This window comes from Miscanthus floridulus, chromosome 2, assembly GCF_019320115.1.
Source record: "Miscanthus floridulus cultivar M001 chromosome 2, ASM1932011v1, whole genome shotgun sequence".
In the NCBI taxonomy this organism is placed as follows: Eukaryota; Viridiplantae; Streptophyta; class Magnoliopsida; order Poales; family Poaceae; genus Miscanthus; species Miscanthus floridulus.
This window is the reverse complement of record NC_089581.1, coordinates 40,415,330-40,426,568: the sequence shown is the minus strand read 5'-3', so window position 1 is coordinate 40,426,568 and position 11,239 is coordinate 40,415,330. Positions and strand designations below refer to the sequence as shown.

At 43.9% G+C, this 11,239-nt stretch overlaps 1 protein-coding gene across 1 annotated transcript; it reads left to right on the top strand.

Annotated features, from left to right (window-relative positions):
- Positions 1-2,552: 2,552 nt before the first annotated feature.
- On the top strand, positions 2,553-10,792 carry LOC136522431 (DNA-directed RNA polymerase II subunit RPB2). The gene is made up of 25 exons (XM_066516254.1): positions 2,553-3,087; positions 4,441-4,662; positions 4,736-5,026; positions 5,171-5,368; positions 5,527-5,591; positions 5,669-5,755; positions 5,855-5,975; positions 6,064-6,108; positions 6,196-6,333; positions 6,437-6,509; positions 6,591-6,667; positions 6,755-6,862; positions 6,992-7,108; positions 7,443-7,598; positions 7,695-7,796; positions 7,966-8,091; positions 8,177-8,254; positions 8,332-8,427; positions 8,533-8,648; positions 8,738-8,807; positions 8,883-8,936; positions 9,021-9,164; positions 9,280-9,579; positions 9,733-10,155; positions 10,261-10,792. The coding sequence occupies exons 1-25, from the start codon at positions 2,719-2,721 to the stop codon at positions 10,372-10,374; spliced, it is 3,690 nt and encodes a 1,229-aa protein (XP_066372351.1). The 5' UTR covers positions 2,553-2,718; the 3' UTR covers positions 10,375-10,792.
- The last annotated feature ends 447 nt before the right edge of the window (positions 10,793-11,239 follow it).

Sequence of the window (11,239 nt, the reverse complement as noted above, 5' to 3'; positions counted from 1 at the left end):
CTCTGATATTATCATTGTATGGATGTGATATTCAACTGGGATTTGGGTAATATGATCTACCACGGTCTTATTACACTTCAACTCTGTGGATTTCCCTTCGCGGAAATTGGGGTTGTTTCATTATGGAAACCCTTTCGTGTTTCAATTCATTTCGAAATCGGGCTCTGCACCATTTAACTCGTACAAATATGGGAGAGAATGGTGCACCATATAAACGATTCATATTTTAATTTGTTTTGAAATCGGACTCTAGAGTGTGCTTGGACACACTACTCTAACTTGTATAGGCATGAAAGAGAGTTAAGTCCTTTGGATCCTCATCGAATGGTTATGTGCGATGAACGATGGAAAAAAACTTTAGCTCTTTCGCATTAGACATAGATATGTGTTCCTGTGTTGCTACAAGTAAAATATAGACAAATCCTATGAATATAACCACCATTAAAACTGAAACCTAAAAGAAAAACTCTAGGTCCATGAAGAACTTACCTAAAAGAAACGAACAACCATCAACTATAGCCTTGAAACCTTGAGAAGCATGCATGGCCATGCTCTTCTCAAATCATGTTGCCTGTCCAAAACCCAAGCCAAATCAATATCGAAGACACATACAAGCCATCAGTAGAAAACAAGTCAACAAGTTGTACTGTATTTGTACACCCTGTCAAGGTGGAAATTTGCACATACAGAAGAGGAACATGAAAACTGAAAGAAAAAGATGGTCTCCAACCTTCTTGGTTTTTCCTTTCCCTTGTCTTATCCATTTTCTTTGCAACGACGACAATAATAATAAGTTTTTTTTGTAGCGGATGGTATAGAGTATTCCGTTTGGGGTTTTGCTATGATACGCCCAAATAACTATGTACTGTCGAACTAGATAGCTATTAGCACATATTACTTTCTTGGAGATAGTATACAAAATGTTTTTTTTTATTTTTATAAATAGGAAAATAAGCAAAATATAAGGCAATATATCTATTAATTAGATCTAATATGCATGCACACATGCATACCACATGATTTGCACGAATGGTTCCCAACATTGTCGTGTAATTCTCTAAGAAAAAAGTCTAAATAACCTCTGACGTATCGTTGGTGGCTTACTTAACCCCTAACCTATAAACCCGGGTATCCAACACATTAAACTTTGCAAAACCAGTCACTTTACCCATGAGCCGTTTTTGGCATCTGGTTTTGCCTACGTGGTGCTCCAGCTTGGGCAGCAGTGACACTGTGGCTGCAAGGCCTAGCTGTCATCCCTGACCTCTAGCTCCATCTCCTACCTTCCATTAATTGTGTTGGAGCTGAGCATCATCCCGGTCCCTCTCCCTCGCCTCCTCCTTATTGAAGCACAACCCGCGCACACGCGTTGCAGCCGCCTCGCCCCTTCACGTGCCCTCTCCCCATCTCCAGCGCCTACCCCCGCTGCCGCCATCGCCATGCCCGATGTCATCGCCGCCGGTTCGATTTCCTCATGGGAGCTGTCCCCCGCCATGATTCCACCTCCGTTCGATAGCTCGTGGACTAGGGCAGTGCCGTGTTTGAGGTGCGGAGGTGGTAGGGGTGCGCGGCGCTGCTTGGGAGGGTCCTGGGGTCCGAGTTCGTGGGCCAAGCCAAGGTCCCCTGGAGGGACGCCAGCGGCCTCAATGCGACGGTGGAGTGACAAGTCGAGCTTGCGACGCCGAGAACTGGCGAGTCGAGCGGCGAGTTAGCGGCTTTCATGTGCTATCTTCCCCTCTCCAGCGCCCACACCCGTCGCCGCCATCACCATGGCTGAGGTCACCGCCGCCGGTTCGATCTCCTCAATAGAGTCGTCCCCCGCCATGATTCTACCTCCAATCGATTCGTAGTGACACAAAGAGCCTGCCCAACCACTCCTTGGCGCTGATCCATGCTAGTAGCGTCTTCTCCCATGCTCGTCGGATCTATTCGCCGTCGAGCTTCGCTCCTCGCAGCAGCAACTGCGCCTAGCTCCCTTCTTGGCACCGTGAGCCCCCGCTGGCGACTTCGTCGTGGCCTCCTCCGCATTCTCCGCCGCTGGCCAGCTCCACGGCTTGGTAAGGTCCCGTCATGGATGGAAGGTAGGAGATAGAGGAGCAGGAGGTGAGAGATGCGGGTGGGGACCATGTATCTATGAGAGAAGGTGTGGGGCCCATGTGGCAGAGAGAGAGGAGGGCCACCTGACAGCTGTGCCCCGTAGCCATAGTGTCACTGCCTGCCAAGTTAGAGCGCCAGGTACACAAAACCAGATACCAAAACTAGCTTAGTGGTAAAATGACTAGTTTGGCAAAGTTTAATGTATTGGATACCCAGTTTTGTAGGTTAAGAGGTTAAATAAGCCACCCACGATATATTAGGGGTTATTTAGACTTTTTCTAATTTTTGGGGGTTCATTCACCTTCTTCACCTCTTGTACGTTGCGGTGAATTCGAACACGAAGCTGGCTATAGTCATAATCAAACTGGGCCTCAGTTACTACCTTAAAAGCCCATAAACCTATATGTTCTTCCTGGTCGGCCTGAAAACCCCAAGCCGACTTCGGCCGTTCGTATATTGCGAACCAAATCAGGCAATCGTGCCCAATTCCGCTTCCCCTCGCCACTTCGCCCCGCACCCCTACCGCCGTCTCTAGCCCTCGGGAGAGGCGGCTCGCCGAGACATCGATCCCCACCCCTGCCGCCATCGTAGCAGCTCGCCACTAGGGCTAGGGATCTGTCCATGGAGGATGACGAGTACGAGGAGGGGATGGAGATGGGCTACGGCGGGCATCACCAGCACGGCGGCGGCCACGCGGGGTACGGCGCGGAGGAGGACGACGAGATGGGGTACGGCGGCGGGGGCGGGGACGGGGACGAGATGGAGGAGGCGGCGGATGGGGACCCCGAGCAGCAGGAGGAGATCACGCAGGACGACGCCTGGGCCGTCATCTCCGCCTACTTCGAGGAGAAGGGCCTCGTGCGCCAGCAGCTGGATTCCTTCGACGAGTTCATCCAGAACACCATGCAGGAGATTGTCGATGAGTCCGCCGACATCGAGATCCGCCCCGAGTCGCAGCACAACCCCGGCCGCCAGGCCGAGTTTGCCGAGGTTGTTGCCCCACTCTGACCGTTGCAAGTGGCTTGAATTGTTCACTATTTGCTGCTGTTAGATTCGGCGATTAGGCTGGGGCGCTGGGGGAGCTTGGTATGACGTGGTGTCTCGGTAGCATAGGCCGTGCTGGTAACTTTGCCACCCTTTCTCTGGACACCTGCTTGATTAGATGTCCACTTAGGGTTTTGGAACTAGTGCGAAAACATGTGTTCAATTTTATGGCTGGAGGGTGAATTTTGTCACTGGTATGTAGCAACCACAAACCCTGACATTGGTGGTCAGAGGGTTGTGGAATTGTTTAGTTCTAGTGTCAGCCTCTGCTGAAGTTCCCTCGGCCTGATAGTTAGGGAATTCTTGAGTTTCACAAGGATAGCACAAGAAGATTCTAGAGTGAGTTTTGTACATTGATTGATGAGGACATCTGTAGTGATTTCAGTTGGTACTAGTCATATATGGAGTTGACCTTATGATGAAGATAGCACATCTGATGTTTCATGGGTTTTGGACCACTTGTATATTATTTGTTTGAGGAGCTGCCTGGTGTGATTTGCAAATAATGGATAATGCCAGTAGAAGTGCTTGCAAAGGAAAAACACAATTTCGCAGATTAGCGTTGTGAATTTCTGCAAAATCAATCATTAATGGCAAAGCACTCGTGATAAACAAACGAGTCTCAAGACCTTTCTGAATTCTCTTGAACAAATCATGTAAGACATGAATTGGGTTTATGGATGTTTTCCCACAGAAGTAATCACCGGTAAATACATAACATATTTATCAACAACAACAAAAACAACAAAGCCTTTTAGTCCCAAGCAAGTTGGGGTAGGCTAGAGTTGAAATCCAACATGAGCCCCAATCACGAAATACATAACATATTTATGCTTGTCTGAAAACTGAAGAGAACGAAACATTTTCCCTTTCCTTAGTAAGTATGCAAGATTATAAATTGAAACTTGTGTTAAAATGTTGAAGCTCTATACCGTTGATAGTGTCTGATTCAGCAGTCGCCTTCACTAATATGTGTGGGGCCGCAATGCAGATCCGAAATTGCATAGTAAATCGAAAAAGAATCTTTTGATCATAGCAATCTGATGTTTGGGGTCATTTTAATCCTTTGCAATTTGCAATTCCAAGCAACTTATATCATCCCATCCTAGTCTATATGTGAAAAATATCCATGAAGAAGAAAATAACATATACCAAAGCCTGTAGCATGGCCAACACAAATTTATTAATAGCTTTTTTCCTTTGGTGCTATGTTGTTTCAGTGGAACTCGAATTATCTTATTATTATGCATCATTTTGCCTGTCCTTGTGACTTATAGTTCCCGTTATATTCTTCATTAGACTCTGCACAAGATTAGCTTTGGTCAAATTTATCTCAGCAAGCCGATGATGACTGAAGCCGATGGAGAGACAGCTACTTTATTTCCAAAATCAGCAAGGCTCAGGAACTTGACATACTCTGCACCACTGTATGTTGATGTGTCATACAGAGTAATGAAGAAAGGACATGACTGTGAAGAAGTTACAGAGACTGCAGAGTATCCCAAAGTGTTTATTGGGAAGGTGCTGTACTTAACATATGAAGAAAGTTTTCTCAATTGTATCGGTCTCTCCTCAACCCTCTAATATTCTGCAGGTTCCAATCATGTTGCGTTCTAGTTACTGCACACTGTATCAACAATCTGAGAAGGATCTCACTGAACTTGGGGAGTGTCCTTATGACCAAGGTGGTTATTTCATTATCAATGGAAGCGAAAAGGTTCTTATTGCCCAGGAGAAGATGAGCACCAACCATGTCTATGTTTTTAAGAAGAGGCAGCCTAACAAATTTGCATATGTGGCTGAAGTCCGTTCCATGGCTGAGAACCAGAACAGACCAGCCAGCAGCATGTTTGTACGGATGCTTTCGCGAGCAGGAGCAAAAGGGGTTAGTGACTTATAAGTTTTCAAATATAGTTCTCAATGAATATGCCTGCTTCTGACATCTTGGACAAGTCAGAGGGTGTAGTACTGCAGTGAGGCAGCTGACCTTATAAAATGTTACATCTGTGATATGTTCCTTATGCTGCAGGGATCATCTGGTCAATATATCCGTGCTACTCTGCCTTATATTCGCGCGGACATTCCCATTATCATTGTATTTCGAGCATTAGGATTTGTTGCGGACAAGGATATACTGGAGCATATATGTTATGACTTTTCTGATACACAAATGATGGAATTGCTACGCCCCTCCCTGGAGGAAGCTTTTGTCATTCAAAATCAACAGGTACTTCTTCAGCTGCTTGATTGGTGGAACTTGTTCTTTACTTCAACCAATGCTTGCTTTGAGCATGCTGTTTTATTTGGTTGTTACTTGTGGCACATTTTGAGCTGAGCTCTGGCATATGTTTCTTCTCTTAAAAGCTCTAGTTTGACTGCTCATAGGTTGCTCTGGACTACATTGGAAAACGTGGCGCAACAGTTGGTGTCACTCGAGAAAAGAGAATTAAGTATGTCAAGCAAAGAGTTGACATTACATCACTTGGTTTGAGTTGTTCCACTCATGCTACATCTTTTTCTATTTCAGATATGCAAAGGAAATACTTCAAAAGGAAATGTTGCCTCATGTTGGTGTTGGGGAATTCTGTGAAACTAAGAAGGCATACTATTTTGGGTATGTGCTCCTTGTCAAGCCTTGTGGAGTTGTGGCGGCGTCTGCAAATATTAAATTTCTGTTGAAAGTAGCGAGGTTGATTTACCCTTTGTTTTGCAGGTATATTATTCACCGCCTACTGATGTGCGCTCTTGGTCGAAGAGCTGAGGATGACCGAGATCATTATGGAAATAAAAGACTAGATCTTGCTGGTCCACTGCTTGGAGGGCTGTTTAGAATGGTTTGCCTAAATATACCAGAATATTAAATGCTGTTAATCCCTTTTTCTGGATTAATTGCCTGATTTTGTTTTTCGTCTGCAACTATAGCTTTTCAGGAAGCTAACAAGGGATGTGAGATCTTATGTGCAAAAGGTTTTTTGCTGTCTAAACTGTGAAATTCTATTTTCCCCGCCCATTCGATCCTTGTGGTTATTAACTCTTCATTTTCCTTCATCCTAGTGTGTAGATAACGGAAAGGAAGTTAATTTGCAATTTGCTATCAAAGCAAAAACTATTACCAGTGGCTTGAAGTACTCTCTTGCTACTGGAAACTGGGGACAGGCTAACCAAGCTGGAACCAGAGCAGGGGTTTCTCAGGTGCCTATTTTTCTTAGCTTCTATGCTCATTTTTAAGGCACTACTTCTGACTTATTCAATGAAAAATTTGCTGATCTATGTTCCATAAATCTTTCTTACAAAGGTGCTTAATCGCCTGACCTATGCTTCTACACTTTCACATCTCCGGAGGCTGAACTCTCCCATTGGGCGTGAAGGTGGATATCCCAGATTTTCTCTCATCTAATTCTTCTCCATGAATACTTGATTTTAAAATTTTGTTCTAATCTAACCAATAGGAAAATTGGCAAAACCCCGCCAGTTGCATAATTCACATTGGGGAATGATGTGTCCTGCTGAAACACCAGAAGGACAAGTAAGCGATTTGGTGTCCTAACTCATTTTTCCAAGCCATAGAACATTGGTTATTCAGTTGCCCTATAATTCTACCTGCCGTGCTCAGGCTTGTGGCTTGGTGAAAAATCTTGCCTTGATGGTATATATCACTGTTGGTTCTGCTGCAAATCCAATTTTGGAATTTTTGGAGGAGTGGGGCACAGAAAATTTTGAGGTTTGTTTTCATTTCCTTGTCAGTGTGTACATGCATTTTTATTTGGTTATTGTACCCTCCCAAACCTAGGTTTTGTTTTGGTATAAGTTATTATAGTATTTTGATTTACTTTGTACTCATTTTCTGCAGGAGATATCACCAGCTGTCATTCCACAAGCTGCTAAAATTTTTGTCAATGGTTGTTGGGTTGGAATTCATAGGAACCCTGACCTGTTGGTTAAGACTCTTAGGCGTTTAAGAAGACAGGTTTGTTCCATGCTATACTTTCTAATTGCAGGCAGAAAGACAAATTAGATGAGTCACAAAAAAAGTTCTTTTAAAAATCCCTACCACTATTTATTACCCACTCACATGTACAAATATATATATATATATATATATATATATATGACTGATTGAGGTAATTGTTTTTAACAATGGTGTTCGGTATGCAATTCAAACTTCTTTTCATGACACAAGTATCTACTGGAATTTTCATTTACTTTGGTAGGTTATACATAGACAGGTAACATTGCATATTATTTAAGGGTGCAGTTCAGTGGGCCTTAAGATCTCAAATCTGCTTGGTTTTCATTTTCAGATTGATGTCAACACTGAAGTTGGCGTGGTTCGTGATATCCGTCTTAAAGAACTTCGACTCTACACGGATTATGGACGCTGCAGTCGTCCATTGTTTATTGTTGAGGGTCAGAGGCTGCTCATCAAGAAGGCGCATATCCGAGCTTTGCAACAAAGGGTCTGACATTGATCAACATGTGCTGACTTCCACTTAACTTCACATGTGCATAATTTTTCTTATAAGCTTCTTCTATCCTTTTGTCCACTTATCCAGGAGACTCCTGATGAAGGCTGGCATGAATTGGTCTCAAAAGGATTTATAGAATACATAGATACTGAAGAAGAGGAGACTACCATGATCTCCATGACCATAAGTGTAAGTGGGATATGCATGTGTACCTGATTGAACATATTCTGAGGCCCTTGTGTATGAAAGGATTTTGTCTATACTGTTCTGGATATTCCATGGAATCCCAGTATAGCTTTGCCTTTTTTTCCTTCTATATATTCACCTTCACCTACTGATGCCAATGAAACAATTTCAGGACCTTCAAAATGCAAGGCACAACCCAGAGGATGCTTACTCTGAAACTTACACACATTGTGAGATTCATCCTTCATTGATACTTGGTGTTTGTGCGTCGATTATTCCTTTTCCTGACCACAACCAGGTGAACCATTCACTTCTGCGGGGTTTCAGTTGTATAATATTTTCCCCCCTCTGACAAGGTCTAATTCTTCCCATTGATAATGCAGTCACCTCGTAATACATATCAGTCTGCTATGGGAAAGCAAGCCATGGGAATTTATGTCACCAATTACCAGTTAAGGATGGTGAGTACACTATTTGTTTGATTTTCTTCACATGTTGATATAGGTCTGAACCTTTTCAATCTGCCATCATGATCCAGGACACGTTGGCCTATGTTCTATACTACCCACAAAAGCCTCTAGTTACTACTCGTGCTATGGAACATTTGCACTTCAGACAGTTACCAGCTGGCATTGTGAGTGAGCAATTTGCCCTTAACTTCAGGGTGCTTTCTACATGTCATATTTCCTTTCTGTTCTGTCCATTGATTATCAATATTATTTTGGTGATTTGCGTGCAGAATGCAATTGTTGCTATCGCTTGTTATTCTGGATATAATCAAGAAGATTCAGTTATTATGAATCAATCTTCCATAGATCGTGGGTTCTTCCGATCACTATTTTTCCGCTCTTACAGGTATAGCACAAATTGTAAGCTGGGCTTCCATGAAGTAGTCTAGTGCTTAAACTGCTTTTAGTCTGATGATTTAAACTTCATATATGCAGAGATGAGGAAAAGAAGATGGGTACACTTGTCAAAGAGGAATTTGGTCGTCCAAATAGGGAAAATACTATGGTGTGTTTTCAAAATTGTATTACAGTTTTCTCTTTTCTTCTCACGAGGCTAATATTCTAATGACTTTTCCTGTAGGGAATGCGCCATGGGTCATATGATAAACTAGATGATGATGGCCTTGCACCACCTGTGAGTAGAGGACTTCATCTGTGCAGATTTATCTTTATCAGGGGTAATGCTGATTGCATATGTTTAATTCATGTAATGTATCAGGGAACAAGGGTCTCAGGGGAAGATGTCATTATTGGGAAAACATCTCCTATTCCACAGGATGATGCTCAAGGGCAAGCTTCTAGATACTCGAAGCGTGACCATAGTACTTCTCTGCGTCACAGTGAAAGTGGCATGGTAGATCAGGTTCGTAGTTTCTCACCTTCCTATATCAATAGGTGGTTTGTGATGGGCTTGGAACTTCACCAACAGGGCTTGGAACTTCACCAACAAGCTACTAAGGCTGCGGTATTCTGTATAGGTTCTGTTAACAACAAATGCGGATGGTCTAAGATTTGTCAAGGTTAGGATGCGATCTGTTCGCATACCACAAATTGGAGACAAGTTTAGCAGTAGGCATGGGCAAAAAGGAACTGTTGGGATGACTTACACTCAAGAGGATATGCCATGGACAATCGAAGGCATCACGCCCGATATTATTGTGAATCCACATGCTATTCCATCCCGTATGACTATTGGGCAGCTGATTGAGTGTATTATGGGTAAAGTTGCGGCCCAGATGGGGAGGGAAGGTGATGCCACTCCATTCACCGATGTGACTGTAAGTGTTCTTTTTAGAAGCTTGTTATTCTTAACTCTTGGTAATTCTTAACGAAAGATTGAATTCAAGGGCCTGTGCTGTGCAAAACATGCTATGAACAAACTGATTTGCTATGTTAATTCTGTGGTCTTGTTTATTTTGCCTTGATACCAGGTGGATAACATCAGCAAAGCTCTTCATACATGTAATTATCAAATGCGTGGATTTGAGACCATGTACAATGGTCACACTGGAAGAAAACTGACTGCAATGATTTTCCTGGGTCCCACGTATTACCAAAGACTCAAGCACATGGTGGATGACAAGATACATTCGAGAGGACGTGGTCCTGTTCAGATACTCACCCGGCAACCAGCAGAGGGGCGATCTCGTGATGGTGGTCTCCGCTTTGGAGAAATGGAAAGGGACTGTATGATCGCGCATGGAGCAGCTTTCTTCCTGAAGGAAAGGCTGTTTGACCAGAGTGACGCATACCGAGTCCATGTATGCGAGAAATGTGGTCTCATCGCAATAGCTAACCTAAAGAAGAACTCGTTCGAATGTAGGGGCTGCAAGAACAAGACTGACATTGTCCAAGTAAGTAGAATTGTTTGTGTTTTGAAACAGCTGGTTTGCCTTTTGTGGCATTTACTCTATAAATGTTGGTTTAACTGATGGGATAAAATGTTACTGTATCTACAGGTACACATACCCTATGCTTGTAAGCTTCTGTTCCAGGAACTTATGGCAATGGCCATTGCTCCCAGAATGCTTACCCATGATATGAAGACAGGGAAGGATCAGAAAAAGCGCTGAACGTGTATCACATGAGATGTGTAACCAGAACTCTTGCTCCATTGCTATAATCCTGGTTCACACGATGTGATCGTTATAGTACCCTGTTGAGGAACTTCTTTCTGGTCACTTCTTTTCTGATTTGGACTTTGGTTCTTCACGAACGATAGACAGGCCATTATTGTCTCTTGATGGGTTATCATCCCTATCTGTGTTCACGAACGATGGGCAGGCCATTAGCCTCTTGATGGGTTATCATCCCTATCTGTGTTTTGTCTCGGATCTGTGCTAGCGGATCGTTGAATTAATTTTGTACATTAGGAATGTGCTGCAATGTATTAATCTGTGAGAGTACAAGACTATGGGGCACTAAAGGTGCCAGTTTGGACACTTGGTGTAACTGTACGTTAATACTAATTGCGATGCCATTACAATTTCAGTTTTATTTTGAACTATACATGGGGTTTTAATGGCATGTCTCCAAATTATGATAATAGTAACGGCATGGTTCCAATTAATATATTTTCTTGTGCTACCCAATCCTTGGTTCATAAGACTGTCTCCAACAAAGTACCTAAACCGTGACCCATCCGCATTTTACGTCGTGCACAGTACTTTTACGGGGGAAATTGCTCTCCAACAGAGTAGCCAAACGCAGAAGCATTTTGCGTCTGACGATACACGGTACCTAAACTTGCGTCCTCTCTCCTTCCCTTTGCGTCTCCTCCACGTAGGCGGGGCCCACCACCACGACCGGAGCCAGGGCTGAGGTCCGCCCGCGCCGGGGCCGAGCGCGCCGTGGCCGAGCTCGCTGGGGCTAAGGTCCGCCTGCGCCCGCGCCGTGGCCAAGCTCGCTGGGGCCGAGGTCCGCCCGCGCCCGCGCCGG

Excerpts from the sequence above, each read along its gene's own strand:
- LOC136522431 (XM_066516254.1), top strand. The coding sequence starts at position 2,719 with ATGGAGGATGACGAGTACGAGGAGGGGATGGAGATGGGCTACGGCGGG. Across the intron at positions 5,369-5,526 it reads TTGTCATTCAAAATCAACAG|GTTGCTCTGGACTACATTGG; the intron begins GTACTTCTTCAG and ends GACTGCTCATAG. Across the intron at positions 6,334-6,436 it reads CCAGAGCAGGGGTTTCTCAG|GTGCTTAATCGCCTGACCTA; the intron begins GTGCCTATTTTT and ends TTTCTTACAAAG.